The sequence below is a fragment of the Dendropsophus ebraccatus genome, chromosome 1 (genome assembly GCF_027789765.1).
Source record: "Dendropsophus ebraccatus isolate aDenEbr1 chromosome 1, aDenEbr1.pat, whole genome shotgun sequence".
Classification (NCBI taxonomy): Eukaryota; Metazoa; Chordata; class Amphibia; order Anura; family Hylidae; genus Dendropsophus; species Dendropsophus ebraccatus.
Genome location: NC_091454.1, coordinates 80,971,469 through 80,990,985, shown reverse-complemented (window position 1 = coordinate 80,990,985; position 19,517 = coordinate 80,971,469). Strand labels below are relative to the sequence as shown.

Here is a 19,517-nt window from a genome sequence, read left to right as displayed (position 1 = left end):
AATTCTGAATAAAACTTCCATCGACACAAGAAATATATAGAAAGAACAATAATTCCTTTTCATTTCCCCAGGTCACAGTTACACTGAACCATGCAGCACTTGCTACAGCAATCTGCAATAACCATCTATAAGGATTTAGGTTGCTTATTCTCTTTAGTAACCAATTTGCCCTAAACCACCGTTCCCTACTTTCAATAAAAGTCTTTTATGTAATTCAAAAAACTGGGCCTCTTTTTTAATTTCCTCTGGTGTTTCTTTCAGTATGATTACATTACTATTTTGGAAAACATCAGAGAGATCTCTTTTATTACACAAATTCACAGCATAATGATAAAAAAACAGATTCAAGGCTACCCCCAGAGCACTGCATCTACACATTTGTTGAAGGGGTTTTCTGTTGTACCATTTTGTTTTGGAAAATAAAGAAGAAACTTCGCCTAAGGAAAAGACAAAAAATCCGTACAACAAAAAACCTTTTCTCAACACTGAATTTGCTGCCATAGTAGGACGACCGCTATGTCCACTGGGCCTGATGTGCTGATGACACGTACAATGCTCACGTAATACTGTAGTTAATTACTGTGATACTGTGGCCTTAGCAGTCGAGTCATGCATGCAAGCCAGCAAGCAAGCAGGCAGAGAGAGTACTCAATTTACCAAAAATGCTAGAACAACTATACCTAAAAACTAATTCACAGTTCCATATTTCAGATCTGTAATAGATTTTTTTTTCTTCTAAATACTGCATGTTATAATGGATCCATACTGAGACGATTTTAGGCCTGTGTTTTTTTACATCTGTATTTCTGCAATATCACCAAAGTAACCTGTCAGGTTAGTTAGGCTGCTCTGGCTAAGGGCGGCATTATTAAATGACAGGCATGCTGTTTTCAGTGGTCTGTTGCTTATGCGGTTAGGTACTGCAGTTTACAAGCACTTACAATTGGAAGTACAGTACACAGTGCTCGCACTGCAATAGAACCGTCACCAGTATTTATTACCTGCCTCTGCCTCCACCCACCCGCTGATAACTAACAGATTGTTACCTATGCACAATGCAGCAGCAGCTCATAAATACAAGTGACTTCTCTCACAGCGCCAGGTGAGCACTGTGTATTTCTAAATATAAGTGCTAAAGTTTTACAGTAACTGTAGAATATACAGTATGTATTGCAATAAAAAGTACAAATGACCAAGTGATTGCATAGAAGAATTAAAACTTTTCATACAGTTCTGAGGCGACCCACAACTGCCAAACAACAGATATCTTCTACAAGTAGCTATCTCCACTCCTCATTGGACAATACAACTCAGACGACGAGATTGCCTCGATGGCTTAACAATTTCCCAGATCAAGCGGTGCCAGACCTCCTCACTATGCTGGAATACTCTGTCAAAACACTACCCGCGACAAGATACATGGAGATGACTGTACGTATATTTTGCCGCTCTGATCTTTCTCCAATATTCCACACGTCATTGTGCTTCAAGTGTAGAGCTCCTGAAGCTGACCTCACACACTGCATGTGGCAATGTCCAGCCATCCAGGGATTCTGGAAAATTGTGGACCTCCACTCATATTACCTGCTTCATTTATAAAGTTTAAACGCACACAAAAAAAATAGCATATTTGGTATTGCTACGTGCATAACTGTCTGAACAAATAAAATAACTTCATTGACCCAATATGGATCAACAGATCATACCAACAGCTGCATAAGGAGTGTCATTTAACCCAATACTGTTTTTACATATTTTTGCAGTTGAGGCACATATGTGATATCCCTAGCATTCTAAAGTCGGTTCTAACTCTGGGTGCAGTTGTGCTAATCTGGAGCTCCTCATTAAGGTTTACTTGTAGTCTCTACCAAGTCATACTCACTAAATTTCTAGATTCCCATTCCATTGGAGCTATCTTTAAATAGAAATGGAAAGATGGGCCTCTTGTGTCTGAACAGTGTACCTCCATCCTACAATCAGTAATGAGCCTGGGAGAGAGGGGAGGATATCCTAACTTTATATTTTACATGAGATTTATAAAACCCCCAGGGTTTCTCCACAGGGTGGGCATCAGCCTGATGATTTCTTTCACATGCTCTCTAATTGGCCACGCTTGGACTACATACTGTACACTGCACATATTCTGTTCAAGTCCCTTGGTAATACTAGGAAATGTCTATTTGGTCTGGTGGATAAGCGCTGATTGGTGCCTCCAAGGGGCTAAAAAGTGTAAAAAATAAAATAAAATAAAAAAATATTTTTACCTCACTTCTCAAATAAAAATATGAAAAAATAGTTCGTAACTGGTAAAGTATGCATTGTCCAAACTATTCAAATATAACTATATTGTTTCTGCCCACTGAAAAGCTTACATGATATATTGGAAAAACAATGTATAAAAAGCAATTAAAAAAATAATAATAATCCTATCAATATGGTAACAATAAAAACTATATATCATGGCACAAAAAAATGACCAACTTGGTAAATGGAAAAATAAGTTATGGTTCTTAGAAGGCGAAGAGAAATAAACGTAGAACACTGGTTTACTGGTTCAGTGTGACCTAAACATACATGCATTAATGACCTTTGGTCATGAAGAGATTACCTTTTCTACCAACCTACCAAGGCCAGTAATGAGAGAAGTGTTAGAAAAAAAAATCATCATTTTATATTACATTGTACACTTCTATAGGCTCCAGTAAGTATAAAAACAGTCCAAGGTTGTGATCTAAGATTATATTTTTTAGACATTTGATTGGTGTCTGCGAGCAATTCCTCCTTTCTTTGTAGCTAATTGATAGAGGGAGGAGAAAGATCTTTCCACAATCTACTGTAGGTATGATGGGGTGAGCACTATACGAAATAACAAATAAACAGCAAACATGGGCTGCACCTCAAATGCAGTAACCAGTAATGATAAACATAGAAGACCAAACCATTAAAATGAATTAAAGTGTTCATTTCATTATATGCTGGCGTCAGCATACGATGTCAAAATCCTGCCATGCCTGTTCGAGTAGTGCTGTTGACTGCAAAAGTAAACTTTTAGATCCAATTTTCACTTTTAAGTCAACTTTTCTATTAGTTCTTTATGGAGAACTTTATTTTTATAGGGAGATTTACATTCCTATGTTTTGTTGCATTAGCTATATTAGTAAGCGCAGCCCCGGTAAAACTGCAATTTTGGTATTGATAGAACATGTTGGTATTGATAGAACAGTTTCTGAAGTCGCAATCAATATCTAACAGTGAACAAGACAGCAAGTAAAAGCTGCTGTATTTCAAAGAACCATGCAATAGAGATGGTGATGTGGAGAATAAGTGTGTTTAACTCTGTTACATAGTCGATACCCATTTCTGCTCTGTATCTCAACATACAGCTGTGTGTTATTTCAGTAGACATAGGAAGTCACATTTGACATGGTTCTTCTGGATAACTTTTTTTTTACAAGTTTAGAATGCCGTATCCTTGCTAAAGTGACTCTGTACCCACAATCTGTCCCTTCCAAACTGCTTGTACCTTCGGATAGCTGCTTTTAATCCAACATCTGTCCTGGGGTCCGTTCGGCAGGTGATGCAGTTATTGTCCAAAAAAAACAACTTTTAACTTGCAGCCCCATGCCAAACGGCAGTGGCCTAGATTGTGTATGCATTAGGCTGGCAAAACCTCTCTGTCCCTCCTCTCCACCCTCTTCATTATTAGGAATGCATTTTCTCCTGTGTGAACATTGCACAGGTGCCTTAACGATCCAGCCCATGTGCCGTGCTGACAAAGCTGATAATTAGGAGACAATCTGCCTGGAGCATTCCTAATGAAGAGGGCGGGGAGAAGGGACAGAGAGGTTGTGCCAGCCTAATGCATACACAATCTAGGCCATGGCCGTTTGGCATGGGGCTGCAAGTTCAAAAGTAGTTTTTTAGGACTATAACTGCATCACCTGCCAAACAGAACCCAGGACAGAGTGGAGAGGAGTGGTTTGGGAGTGGGGGGGGGGTCAGATTGATGGTACAGAGTCGCTTTAAATCTCCAATTGCAGAAGACATGATGACATTATCTGAGGGTTCCACAGATATCAGACTGTGGTGAGTTCTGTGAAAATTAACAGGGTTTGTCCAGTAAAGAAATCATGTCTGGCTCCTCTCAGCACTGTGACCATCAAAATATGCACTCAGAGAAATATCTGCATTAAAGGACGCAGATGTGTATAATCCCCTGAACAAGGCTAAATAGAAATTAAGCCAAACTATTTTCTTCATTCTAGTCCAAAATGTTTACTAGACTATACCCTGTAAAACTTTGTGAAAACACTAGAAAATATCTTCAGTGGGGATACCAGTGTGATAAAGTGAATGTCACCATAACAAATAATATATTAAATAACGTAAGATGTATCACCTATGTCAATCCATACAGTTTATTAACTACTAAGATCTAAATATGTAAAAAAAATTAAATAAATAAATAAAGCTGAGGAATCATTTTCAATTTGTGTAATACTCAACAGAATCTGACCCAAAAGGGCTTTTTGGGTAGTACAAGATAATGCAATTCTGAAAAGAAAAATCTATTTGAGATTATTTTGTTATTTACAGCACTTCTTGTATTCTCAGGCTCACTACACACCTAGATGACTTCTCTGAGGGGTGTTCCACTGGATTTTTACCATAGGAACACTGCAAATGCAAATCCATTGCAGCACAATCTGCACCAAAATGGCGCTCCTACCCTTCTGAGCCCTACTGTGTGCTCTTACAGTAGTATAACGCTACCTGGAGGGTGCTTTTGTGACATGTTTTGGGATGCATATACCCCATGATTCTTAGGAGTAATTATATATAGATAAATTCTTTGAGAAATGTACTTTCCAAAATGGTACTGGTAGCACAGGGGGCACTGCAAATGCGTATGGTGCCCAGATGCACTCTTTCACTTCTGCGCCCTGCTGTGTGCCTAATCAGCAGCATATGGTCATATATGGAGTGAAGTCATGAAGAATTGCATAAGGTATTTTGTTGTGCCTGTACCCCTATGTTCCTTGTAAAGGAGTAATTGTGAGGTAAATGTACATACTATTAGAAAAAAAAATGTTTCACATGGATATTTTAAAGCATCACAATGGAATTGATGCAGAAAGTAAAACAGGTCAAAAAAAAAAAAGTGCGCTTTTAGGCCCAATCTGGCAGCTTCCTTATAGGGTTGAGGACACTGAACCTTAGGACATAATCTTTTTAAACTCATTAAAGGGACTACCTGGATTTATGCCAACAACCAACTATTTTAAGTTAGTTCCCGAGCAATTTTTATGTTACCTTCTTCTAGATGGTCAAACTCTTCTGAAAGAAAATGATAGCAGCAACCAACGCTGCATACTGCTTTCATTTCTGGCTTTGAAGTAAAAATCCTCAGAGTATTTGGGGCAAGATCACCGCATGTGTGCAGCCCAACCATAATGGATTCCTAAGGGGAAAAAATAAACAAAGAATATTTGTTAGATAGTATAGTATGTAAAATGCACTACCAGCCGCAGTTATTATGGATGTTTCAATAAAATTAGGTCTCCCCAATAAACTAATGGGAGGGTAAATTAGACCATTTATATAGACAAGGTCGCTTAAAGCATTACTGTCATTTATGTAAACCTTTAAAATAGTCACACAGACATGTCAAAAGTTTAGATTAGTTGCGGCCTTGGCATTAAAAGTCCCTTCAATAGTTTAAAGTAGCTGGGAGAAGCATACTTCACTCCCTGGTTTGCCATTTAAACTACAGGAGATGGGCATCATATATTTACAATGGTGCCTGTCTACTGCAATCAGTCGGGACTGGGCTGCGAGCCAGGAAATGAAGCACACTCCCGCATGCTTCTTGCTTCTCTGGACTATAACTACAGATCAAAGGGGGTCTCAGCACTGAAACCCTGAACTGATGAAAATTTTTAATGAGTCTGTGCAACATTTCTGCCCCAAAGTTTTGTCCTGGGGAAGATGCCTGCAGCAACAGAAGGAGCTCATGTGAACTTTCTTTGTTTGTCTAGAAGAGAGCTAATTTATGTAATTTAAAAACAAAAAAAAACATCACTGTAGTGCCACCTACAGGTAGCTCCCAATAGGGGGCATTAGAGACACAGTTTTATTTATGAAACATGTAAAGTGAAACTGGCTCAGCTGCCCCTAGCAACCAATCAGATTCCACCTTTCATTTTTCAAAGAATCTGTGAGAAATGAAAGATAAATCTCCCCCAATGTTTATACTTTTTATTACAGACATTGCCTATAAAGGTGGTCAAACAAGATCATTTGGTCGTCAGTAATCTCTTCCCTAAACACAGGAATGTTTCTGTGTTCCTGTGTTCTCTATGAGGCGAGGAGGGTTAAGCCGCAGTTATAGAGTTCTGGCTGCAGCTTATCTCTCCCAGAACAAAAAGGTTGGGTGGTCAGTTGGAAGAGCCCCATACACCTTATACTGTCAACAAAAGTATACACTGTCCACTGCACAAAACCCACACACAGAGTAAGGGAGGTGACAGTACAACATTAATCGTATGCTTAAGAAAGGCTACACTTTGAGCTGAAATGTTAAAAAAGTGAACTATCTTTGGAAGTGTGGTCTCCTTTGTTAATCTTGGAATTTTAAGAGTATGTTCACATGTACTTAATCTACACCTACCCTAAAACTTCCTACCTGCTGAATTTCTACAAGAAGAACTAGTAACCCTGAGAGCTTGCTTTTTACTTGAAAACAACATGTGTTGGAAATGCCAATATATTGCATGGAGTGACAGTTTTATTGAAAACTACACAAATAGCTGTTAATGTGTGTGATATAATATTGCTCCTTTTATAATAATCTTGATAATGTATTATATATACTTTAATCCTCAATCTTTGCACAGTACATCTTCTGTTGAAGTACAAAAACATACAGGAAAAAAACAAAGCAATGTTACTCTATTCCAGTGTAACAAAGCAGAAGTTTGGGGTCTTCATAAAGTTTGTTATTTTATGATCAAAGTTGTGTAAAAACTGCAATACATAATATCTAGTAAAGACATGCAAAGTTCTTAACTATAACCAGACACAGACTAAACAGAAGACTTAAAATGTAAGCAGGAGCTGACCCGTTATAATTAATTTGGGTTTCCTTTAATGTGCCATTGTTTGAAGAAGGGAGTGTTGAGGACTAGGGTATGTCGTTTTACAGATATACCATTTGTCTTTTGTGCAGGGGTTAGGTGAAAAAGCCCTTTAAACAGTGTATAGGTACTTAAGATATTTGTACAGTTTTCACTTGATATTTGTATGTATTACATCTACCATATTAGTAATCGCTACATTTAACAATTATGTGGGAATGGAAAAGGAATCTAGCAGCACTCATAGCATATCGAATCGCATTAAAGAAAGCAGAGAAGAAAGAAATGTAAACCTCCTGTGCTATGAAATCAATTAGGGTGTATTCTCTGGATATCATAGAGAAATGACAGCTGTTTATACATATGAAGGAAGATAAAAGAAAGATAACCTCTAGATCAGTTATTATGTCATGAAGCTCGGTGTCAGCGGTGACATAGGAAGTGAGTGGGGAATAAACATAGGTCTCTGGTAAATTTTTGGCCTTGATGTTCTCCATCTTCCTTTGCTCTTTTTCTTGTTCGCTAAGAACTTTGCTAACACCTTGTGACATTGAGGACACCTCCACAGCTCCGGCAGGCAAGATGTCCAAAAAGGAAACGGCTGAGTCTGAGGAATTGTCTGCCTCTGTATTTTCCACAGCCTCATTGCTTTCCTCATTACTTGGCCACTTAGTGGAGTCTGTATACTGGCTACTATCATCATCCATACAGGACTCTGAATTGGACAGTCTTGTGCATCTTATATCACTGCTTGTTTGTCTAGAAATGTCTTGATCAGCGTTAACATCTTGACAAGAGTTCTTTGGCAATAAAGCTTCTTTCTTCTGGTCAAATTTCTTTGCCTTTGAAGTGGTTCTGGCATCAGTTTTATAGACTTGCCAATATTTTTTCAATTTCCGGTTTCTCTTGTTGGCTCCATCTGTATTGGTATGAGAAGAGTCAATCCCATAAACTTTTAGGTCATAACGCATGGATAAATATGAGCTTAAATAACCTTTTCCAGCTCCCAAGTCTATGACCTAGGGGGGAAAAAAAAAAAGAAAAACTAAATCAACAGCAGTGCTGTAACATAATACGTATTCGGCTTAGCTTATTCTGACTAGAACGCATGTATGCTATAGAATTATACAAAAAAAAGTCATTATGAAATATAAAAGGAAAATGATAACGATTTTCTGCAATTGTAAAGCTTTGTTCACACCATGCTTGTGGTGTACATCTGGGGAGCATGCCAGGAAATGATCCTGGCGTATAATCAGAACATATCTGCAGACTTTGGCAAGTGGGTTGGTATACTTTTTTTTTGTGTAGAGCAACTTAAGTGGCAGCTTTAGTTAAGAAATGTGTTTAACAGTTTTACCATGATTGTGTATATGTATATATATATATATAGTATAACTTATTCAAGGCAAAAAAAGACACAGTGTAATCAGGTATGTAAACTTAGTTGATATGTTAAAGAGGTACTCCAGGCAAAAGTAAAAAGGAGGTGGTGGGAACATAACAATCAAGGGGGGCTACTTAACTATCCCTTACCACCCACAGCCGCAGCACCACTACTTATGGTCCAATAGTCTCTTGGATCTCCCAGTCCTGTAATGTCATGACCTGGCTCAGCAATTTATGTGGGTCATATTTAGTTCCTGCGGAGTGGTGACCACTAGCGATGAGCGAACATACCAAATGTTCTGGTTGGGAGCAAACTCAAATGCTGAGCATTTGACTTCCGGCAGCTGCAGAAGTTGGATGGGCATCCAAGAAAACAGCCATGTTTTTCAGGATTCTATTAGAGATGAGCGAACTTGCCGGATTTCTGGTTCGTATGAACCAGAAATCTCGGCATCTGATTCCCGCTGTCTGCCCGCTCTGCGCAGCGGGTGGATACAGCGTAGGGAACGCCTAGAAAACTGGGATACAGCCAATGCCAATGGCTGTATCCCAGTTTTCCAGGTGTTCCTTACGCTATATCCCGCCTCCTTCACTGAGTGGCTGAGCGGACCTGAGACGTCACGTCTCGGGCTCGCGTCAGACACCCGGAAGCGGCCGAGAATCGGAGACTGGAGCGACGTGATGCGGGACCAGCCGCTGGAACCGGGGAGGTGAGTGGACGTCTTTTTTTTCAGTCACCTCCTCCCCGGCCACATCTAAAAATAGCCCCCACGCTGGATAACCCCTTTCAGTTGTATATACTGGGAGTTCTCTGTGGCGTATACGCTAAATTGAGACCAAAAAATGAGATGTGAATGAGACCTAAGGCTAATGTACAGGCAGTATCATATCTAGCAATAAATCATGTTGTTTATTTGCAACTTTAGAGATGAACACTGCCCAGGTCCGATACAGTATATAAGAACACTGTGTTTTTTAAATGATTTAATCATATTGTTCTTATGTCTACATTCGCTAGCACCAATAGCACCAATAACATAAGTCAATTCATTAGAAACATTACCACCCATAGAGGTATTTCTACAAAAGCCAATAAAACGCCACAACAAAAGAACACTTCCAAAACGGCCTTTAGAGATCAAAGTTAAACTGGTGCAGTATAGACTGCTGAAAAAAATCATTACTGCTCTATAACGCGAAACCACAAGACTAAAAATGGTGCCCAAAGGACATGTGAACTGGTGTTAAACATGTGTCAAGATTTCTGAGCTCCATATTTTTAATTAAATCTTATTTTACACGGTTTTATGAACTAATTTGGCAACAAATTTTTTACCATCCCTCTTTTCTAGATTTACAATTTCAACGTAGCAAAACTTTTAAAAGTAGCAAAGATAAACACTGCTCTTATTAACCAAAAGCACTTTTGCAGGCTGAGAGCCTTTCTCTCCAATATAAAACATTTAGTTTCTGGGGGAAAAAAATTCATAGGCAAATCAATAGCATGCACCAGTGTGTTGTATAAAAGCAAAAAAAAAAGGTTTTCAATAACAGCATCTATACAATCTTTGAGATTTTAAAGGGTTATGGGGCTCACAAAAGTTCTGTACAGAGAGGACTGCACAACAACATAATAGGATCATCTGTATCCATTTATCTGAATTTATTATGGAAACATTCACACCAATTTTAAAACAGTCACTATTTGATTAAGGCAGGATTGAGGAGAATTACGGGGGCTGAATCACAGTGCCGTGAATTACGAGATTAATTTTTCCCTTGATTCCAGCTGCGTCTATGCCCCTGAGACAACCTCTTTAATTTCCTATACTGCTTAGAAAAATGTGACATCACTAACTCAGGTGCTTAAATATAAGAGTACTTTATAGTTTGGTGAAATCTACTGAAAGCAGAAACCCTTTTATGATCCTTGTGCAAAACATAGATGTTATGTCATTTAAACTTACAGAAAAAAAGCATTATGGGCCAGATTTATCTGTCTGTCCACTCGAGTCATTTTCTTCCTTACTACTTGCCCTGCCAAGTCCTAAACACAAACCACAGCTCCTCACCTCATAGCACCAACAGCAGCAGAAATACACAAACTTTAGGAGGCTTAGGCCGCTTTTTCATAGTGTATACCGTGTCCTTTTGCGGTAGGAGCTGGGAGAGACCACATGGAATACATGAAATGTATCCTTAGGCCCCTAGCTCTAGCAATAAAGAACTTTCAGACAGACTGGCATACATCAGTAATCTTTTTTTTCAGCTGTTTTGAATGGGGCAGGTATCATCCAACAGGACCTTGACATCTGCACAAGCCGTGAATCTCTTCACAGAGAAAGACAACAGATCAGAATAACAGCACACAACTTTATTCTGTGAATGTATGAAACTAGGAAGACTGGCCCCCCACCTCACTGACACTACTAAAACACCCCATATCCTTGAAGCTATCTGAAAGAGATAACCAAGATTCTCATGTAAGCCACCAGATTGGACATGACTCAGTTGCGAGGCAGGTACAGCCACGGCTTCTTCTCCTTCAGGGTAATGAGCTATGCTTGGCCAGCCTGCGCTAGATTCGATTTTTGCATTGCTCCTTTGGTACAGTAAGAGCAAAATCCAAGTTTTAAGCATCCCCCAGTTAGATCCTAGTGAGATGCAGGTTTAAACCAGGAGGGCCATCATGAAGTTAACGATACGTGTTCTGCAGTAGACCTGTCCAACATTGACCTCAAGTGGCCACCTAAGAATACCTTCATTATAAGGATGATTACTAATATTAAAGTAGTTAAAAAAAAAAAAAAAACTTTAATGGTGCGTTCACACCTACAGGATCTGCAGCTGATTTTCTGCAGCAGATTTCATTTAAATAACTGAACACAGCATCAAATCTGCTGCAGATCTGCTGCAGATCCTTTAGGTGTGAACGCACCCTTAGAAGACTTTTTTGTCTTTGACACATGCTCCCCTTACTCATCCAACCCGAGTTTAAAAAAAAAACTAAGCAGGTTAGAAAACTCTAACTTGCTGTTATGTGTCCCTAGCACATGGGATGCTGGGGATGAAGGCAATTCTCTTCCCTTCACCCTTCAGCACTGTTTTAGCAAAATTTTCAGTGATGAGCGCTAGCGTGACGTGACTGCCGTGCGCCGGCTAAAGATTTGTAAGGAGGGGTAGGCCGGATCTATAGGAAACTATATAATTTCTATATTAAAAGCACATATTTGGTAAAAACAGCGCTGTGGAAACTTAATAGCAGGTTAGAGTCTTCAAACCCGCTGTTAGTTTTCCCTTAAAGGAGAAGTCCAGCCAAAATTATTTTTTTTATACGTTATTACTTATGAAAAGTTATACAATTTTCTAAAGTACATTAATTATGGGAAATGCTCATATACTGATATTTCCCTTAATTTAGTGTATCAGGAAGTGTCTCTCAGAAGCAGTGACGTCACGACGAATGGTGTAATTCCTATGGAGTGTCCAGTAGGGGGCGCTCTATATATAGAAGTCAATAAGTACCATTGACTTCTATATATAGTGCGCCCCTGCTGGACACTCTATTGTATCATTTGATGTGTATGTAATGTAATGTTATGTACTATACTTTGTGATTGAATACATTTATGGAATACTTTGGGGAGCAAGTGTCCTTGCTCCCCAAAGTATCCCATAAATGTATTCAATGAATAAATTTGCAGGGCACCGAGCAGGGAGGGAGAGAAGTGCCATCTACCTCCCCCCTCCCTCCCTGCTCGGTGCTGGACACATATACACAGTACTACTCCCCCATTATCTGCAGATATTGGGGGAGTAGTACCTGTGCTATCTATGCCGATCATATCGCCGCCGCTCACACAAGTGCCGCTCTTCATGCCCCCTCCTTCTCCCGGCTTCAAACTAACTATCGCGCCGGTGACTCCCACCCGGGGGAGAAGGGGGGGGGGAAGTTCTGTGTATATGTGCCCAGCACCGAGCAGGGAGGGAGGGGGGAGGTAGATGGCACCTCTCTCCCTCCCTGCTCGGTGCCCTGCAAATGTATTCATTGAATACATTTATGGGATACGTTGGGGAGCAAAGACACTTGCTCCCCAAAGTATTCCATAAATGCATTCAATCACAAAGTACAGTAAATAACATTACATTACATACACATCAAATGATTCAATAGAGTGTCCAGCAGGGGCGCACTATATATAGAAGTCAATGGTACTCATTGACCTCTATATATAGAGAGCCCCCTGCTGGACACTCCATAGGAATTACACCATTCGTCGTGACGTCACTGCTTCTGATACACTAAATTAGGGAAATAGCAGTATATGAGCATTTCCCATAATTAATGTACATTAGAAAATTGTATAACTTTCCATAAGTAATAACATATAAAAAAATAATTTTGGCCAGACTTCTCCTTTAATACAATATACTGAATTAACTTACCTGTTTTACACCATAAACATTTGCCAGAGCTTCTACAAACTGTGACATGATAACAACTTCATGAGACTTTTTATCATTCATAAACTGGTCAGTTTTCATTTCATCTGGTGCATAAAAGAAAGAAAATCATGTCTGTTTTAATATACTTAGATTAATATATGAAGATATACTAACTTTTGAAAAGAAAATCACCAGTAAATAAAAAGCAATGAACTATGAAAACCCTTACAGTCATTACTGCGACCAAAGGGGTTGTCATTCAGCTATTCCTGACTAATGAATGGTATATCTGTCAGACCACAGGTCTCATCCACACAGCCATAAGCATGGACTGTACAGGACACATGTAAGGGGTATTCTGGTCAAGATTATTTTTTTTTAGTAATGCCTGGGAAAGGGGTGGGTGAAAAAAGTACCATTCACTTACCTTCCTGGAACCCGTGCTGGTGTCTACATTCCACCGCTCCGCTTCCCTCAGTGTGTTTCTGCTTCCTGGTCTTAATCTGTGAGGTAGCACCATCTCCTGGGCATTACTAAAAAGGTGTCCTGGCCAGAATACCCCTTTAAAGTCTGGCCATATATTTGCCTGGAACATGGACCACAAAAAACCCCCATGACCTGCTTTTTTTACGGTCCGTTTTGCTGTGTAGGTTGCATAGACTTTAATTCCCTTTCAAGTGCACAGTCCATGATTGCAGGTGGCACCTCCATGAGCCGTCCAAAATCACAGCATGTGCATTACGAAGCATTATGGTCTCTACCATGGACGTGTGGACAAGGCCTAACTCCTAAATCAGGACATGATTAGTGAGAATCTGCTGTTCTGAATCTAGAAAGGCCCATGTGACATTCATCATTAAAACCAGATAAATCATGGTTAAGCTCATCTATAAACAAATGGAACAAACTTTTGTCAGTTATATTTAGCTCATATCGCTAGTAATCATTACTAGTGCTTCATCAGTGCGAACTGTTAACAAAGATTCTCAATCAACTCTACTAAACAAATCATAGACGGGAAATAGTAGTGATGCACATGGCTGCCTATCCTCCCAGGGGTACCTACTCTATATTATCTCATTCTGTTGCTTAAAGTTCAGTAGTTCACATGACCTAATTGTTGTAACTAATAAACCAGGTAGACCTGGGAAGGAATAAGATCCTCTGGAGGAAATGAAAGGGCGAGACGGCAGACAAGATTCCATACAGTCACTGCAGTTATAAATGTATACTCTGGCCAATTCGCCTAGATCAGAATAACTGGAAATATCTGGCTCAGCTTAAGTTTTTCAGCTCATGCAGACATATCGTGACATTGTAAATGTTTTAACATTCTCGGATGTAAACAGGAACACAATACAATATGCAATTTTTTATGTGTTTTATGTTTTGCTGTTTTTTTACATTAAGCTACTAAAGCCAATTGGAACATATTACAGAGAGCGTCATAGTGTACACTACAGTTAACAGAGTATCTGGGGCAGGATTTGTGCCAAGTTTATTTACAATGCACAAATTAAACCAGTACGAAAAATCAATGATCCAGCAGGCTCCAATGCGGTATAAAAATCACATCCCTTTTATTTGCACAAAATCACCTATTGGTACATACAGACACAGACCCCCAGCACAAAAAACGCCGACGCGTTTCGAGTGCGGTATTTGCACTCTTACTCCTGGCTGTAGGAATAAGAGTGCAAATACCGCAGTCGAACCGCATAGGAGTTTTTTGTGCTGGGGGTCTGTGTCTGTATGTACCACTAGGTGATTTTGTGCAAATAAAAGGGATGTGATTTTTATACCGCATTGGAGCCTGCTGGATCATTGATTTTTCGTACTGAGCCGACCACACTCACCATTGGAGTGGATCCGTGCAAGCTGAGAAATCATCACGAGAGGTGAGCTGGCAAAAACTCTTTCTTGTTGAACAAATTAAACCAGTCTAGCTGTCTACAGATTGTGTGGAGGGCCTTAAAGGGGTTTTCTTATTAGAGACAAACCCTTTTAAAATAGTTTGCACTGCTGGTTATTCTTTTGCAGCCACCCAGGCATTTCCCCTGCTGTTATGGCAAAGACAGCCACTACAGATGAGTACGGCAGAATGAAATAGCAATAAAAATGGTATCAGCACATGAGACTTGCTGTTCTTGGTCACCTTGCATCTCAGATTTAATAAAAATCTAAACCAAAAAAGGACCCACCTGACAGTTTTGTAGGTAGAAATATAAAACGTTATAGAGGTCAAAATACTGTGATGCAAAGCATTTTTTATACTGGTATGATGAGGCAAAACATTAAACAACAAAAACTATATAAATGTGGTATTGCTTTAATAGTACTGACCTGCAAAATAAAGTTAAAGGGGTTATCTGGGACACTAAGAAGTAAAAGTGCTACAAAATGTGGGATTATTGAATGCATACATATATTTCAATATCTTGATGTGTTTTTGGTGTTTTCTTTTATCTTCACATCACTTCTCCTCATTGTGCATAAACACTTCCTGGTTAAGGCTATGTTCACACTTTGTATGACACCAGCTGTTCTGTGACCCGGCAGGTTCATGGAACAGCCAGTGTCAGAAAAGATCATCCCGGACGGTACTGCAGTACCGGCCGGATGATCTTTACAGCCACTGAATTTGAGGGCACCTCAACAGTATGCATTGGGTTTTGGGTGGAAATTCAGTGTGATGCTTGCACAGCATCACTGCTTGTTTCATAACAGTGCATGCATGGTTATAAAAAAAGGCCTGTGGGCGGGGAGGCATAAAAAAATGACGCTGCAGACCGGTGTTAAGACTGTGGGCGGGCTAGCAGTGAAGATGAGGGTGACATCATATATATTGGTCTAATGAGTGCTGATCGAATAATAGATAGATGGGACATGACATAAAGGAGAACCAGAAGACTGTTCTGGAGGTCACTTGACTGGTTCTGAAGCACGGACTTCTAATAGCAGTAAAGTGACTAAATTGACCAGGATGTCAGAGAAAGTTTATAGCCAAAAAGAAAATTTTCAGAAAAACACAAACAAATTAAAGTTTGCCTGCACCCTTAAGGTTTAATAATTCTGCAGTATCTCCGTGCATTATGCAATGTATAAATGAGCTGACAAGTAAGTACTACCAATGTCTTTATCAATGAGGCATGTCCCTACACAGTCTGAAGTACAGTAAATACTCACCAAGCTTGTTGGCTCTTTGTGAGGCAAAAGTCTCAAATATCTCCTCAATGGGGGTGCACAAGCCCAGGTTCATAAGGGAATTGTACTGGGCGGCTTCTACAAATGATTCCAAGTTCACCAGCTGGTTAGTTGTTGGAGAAAATATCCTGGAGATGTCTGGAGCTTCTGTGGAAAACAAACACAAAGCCTTACTGACCATACACAAGTTATATTTGTTATTCTCATCATGGACATTTTATAACTAATGTGTCTGTGTGATTGAGAATAGCTTTTCTGATATGATAAATTATATAATTTTGCCTGCATGCAGTCATTAATAGGGAACCAACTGCAATGGATTAAGACAGCTAGTATTAAACTCAATGGCCAGATTTATATTAATATGCCTGAAATCTGTCTGGTTTTGCCAACATTTCAGAGCTCAGGTTGAAATTTACCAGAGATTACTAAATTATGACACCTGAGCTGTGACTGGTTGCTATGGGCAAAACCAGACTTTTTGGTTATCAAGGCAGCTTGATAAATCTGGGCATACGTAGAGCAAATCGGTGATGCACACCTCTCGCTAGTAGGTGCTCAGTGGGTTGTGGTTCTTCAACCATATGTCCAGCAAATAGTAGAAATCCACGGCACTCAATGTTATGCAGAAGTGAAAAAGTTTATTTTACAGTGAAAAAGAATAATGTATACTCCGACCAATATAAGATACTATGCAATAGAGATCATAATAGTGAGGCAAGCTTTCGGCCCTTCCCGGACCTTCTTCAGGCTAAAGGATCTCGTGTGCAGTGTGTAGCTGGGATCTACCAGATCCACCAGATCCCAGCTACACACTGCACACGAGATCCTTTAGCCTGAAGAAGGTCCGGGAAGGGCCGAAAGCTTGCCTCACTATTATGATCTCTATTGCATAGTATCTTATATTGGTCGGAGTATACATTATTCTTTTTCACTGTAAAATAAACTTTTTCACTTCTGCATAACATTGAGTGCCGTGGATTTCTACTATTTGCTGATAAATCTGGGCAACTGAATGGCTTACTAGGACATAGAAAAGAGCTCACTGCCGAGACCTTTCAGATCACATGACCCCATAGTAGCTGTACGTACATCCTCCACAGAAGCCATACCAGTGAAGTAGTAGAGGTGATGATTTCAGCACTCCGGAAATTTCTTTAAAATCCCAAAATCTTTGTTAAATATTCATACTAAAAGTCAAGATAGTACAGCTCATGTTGTCTGGACAGTTTGACGCGTTTCGCGCATGCGCACTTAGTCATAATCTAATGGACGTAGGTATAGACACATGTTTAAAATCATTGACAACCAATAGAAAAGTACTGTGCAATAGTGGTAGTAATCAGCGCAATCAGGTCACTAACACTGAAGGAGAGAGCAGGATTTTCTAGTGTTCTTGTTCACATGTATACCAAAAATGTATAACAAACATTTCACAAACCGTGGTACAAACACTGAAGAACATACAGCACTAAACTGAACCTATTTCAGCATGGATTTATATGTTCAAAACGCATTGTGTAAGATGCTTATAGTGTGAACACTCCAAAAGGAATTCCTATGTAAATGACTCACAAGAGAAAGTTCTTATATAGCGGAATTCTTTATATAACCAAAGTAATATTTTTATTTTTTGGGATATATTTATCTAAATTATGTTTTTATATATTTATATTTATTATATTTATTCTCATGTGCTTAATTAATTTAGTAAACATATTGACACAAAAGATGATTTTTAAAATTTAGTCCCAAAGGGAATCTGGTGTTTAATTTGAGTTGCTTTTGTTGGTCGCCTCCTCTTGAAGACGCATCAATGTGTTTAATGCCATAAAACATAAAAGAAGAGATATTACTATTGTGTTTCTCAATAAAGTACTTTGCTGCACCCGAACAATTGGTGTGTGGTACAAACCACATGTGCAACATTGGAAATAGTCAAATTCAGAGACTCCGTTTACTCTACACACATCATTTTGTTAGATTTTAAAACGGATCAAAATGCATCCTTTTTTTAGTGTACACAAAAAAGTGGTCGACCACATTTTGTGTACCCTATAAAATAAAAAGATGCATTTTTATCCGTTTTTTATCCTTTTTTATAATGGGAGTCAATGGAAAAACTAATCAAAACAGATGCACACAAATACATCCGTTTTTCCTACATTACGGTTTTTGCATACAAGGATGGCAAAAACGCAGTGTGAACCCAGCCTAACACATAATGCTGTGGCATTTTAGACAAAAACTTAGGGGGAATTTAACAATTGCCTTTTTTGTACAGCTGCTTTTATACCTGTAAGTAATGTACTTTCTTGCAATTAACTTACTAAACAGTGACATCATGTTTAGTGAATTGGTTGATTGTATGTACAGTGGTACCTTGGTTTGAGAGCATTTTGGTTTAAGAGCTCACAGTTTTTCAAAATTGTGACTAGGTGTAAGAGCATTGCTTTGGTTTAAGAGCTCCCTGAACTGGGTGGGAGCGCGAGTGGGGGAGGGGCATGGTCTGCATAGCGGGGTCTACAGCACTGTACCCTGACCCAGAAAGTCTCCCTCACCTTCCAAATCATAGCAGATCCACTTCAGGCTGGGGATTACATCAGGGGACAGGACTGTGGAGGTAATCTCTCCATATCTGTAACCCCTCTCTCCCTGGACAGAGAGTGCTGCATGTATGTGCCCACATCTGCCCTGCTCATTCCTTCATGCTCCCTGCGGTCTATGTCCGCCCCTGTGTTTCCCATCCTCTCCATTACTGTACAGTAACTTATAATATCACATATTCTGCTGTTTCTGAATGTTTGTTCCATTTGTTTTACATGTCATTCAGAATAATAAATCATTATTTTGGGGTGTGGAACCAATTGTCTGCATTTCTATGATTTCTTGCGGGAAAATTTGCTTTGGTTAAGAGTGGATTTAGATTACAAGCACGGTCCCAGAATGAATTATGCTCATAATCCAAGGAACCACTGTATATGCTTAATTGAAACTACAATTCACAGAGTGAGTTTGTGTAGGGGGACAAAAGGTTGGAGACCACTAATAACAAAGATTAATTGGTTCAGCACGTATTAATATAAAATGTGCCAGGCTGTAGCAAAGTGAAAACATCCATGGACTACACTCCTAGGCTGGGTTCACACTACGTATATTTCAGTCAGTATTGTGGTCCTCATATTGCAACCAAAACCAGGAGTGGATTGAAAACACAGAAAGGATCTGTTCACACAATGAAATGAAATTGAGTGGATGGCCGTCATATAACAGTAAATAACGGCCATTATTTCAATATAACAGCCGTTGAAATTGAGTGGATGGCCGCCATATAACAGTAAA

The 19,517-nt window shown here is 39.3% G+C and overlaps 1 protein-coding gene across 3 annotated transcripts in view; it reads right to left on the bottom strand.

The window, feature by feature from the left end:
* METTL25 (methyltransferase like 25) overlaps nucleotides 1-19,517 on the bottom strand; it is a 165,258-nt gene that overhangs the window by 95,256 nt on the left and 50,485 nt on the right. For all 3 annotated transcript variants that reach the window (XM_069974027.1, XM_069974021.1, XM_069974035.1), the window contains exons 3-6: nucleotides 16,158-16,322; nucleotides 12,972-13,075; nucleotides 7,526-8,155; nucleotides 5,314-5,461 (exon numbers count right to left, since the gene is read on the bottom strand). In XM_069974027.1, coding sequence (XP_069830128.1) covers nucleotides 5,314-5,461; nucleotides 7,526-8,155; nucleotides 12,972-13,075; nucleotides 16,158-16,322 — 1,047 coding nt within the window. The remainder of the gene's footprint in view (nucleotides 1-5,313; nucleotides 5,462-7,525; nucleotides 8,156-12,971; nucleotides 13,076-16,157; nucleotides 16,323-19,517) is intronic.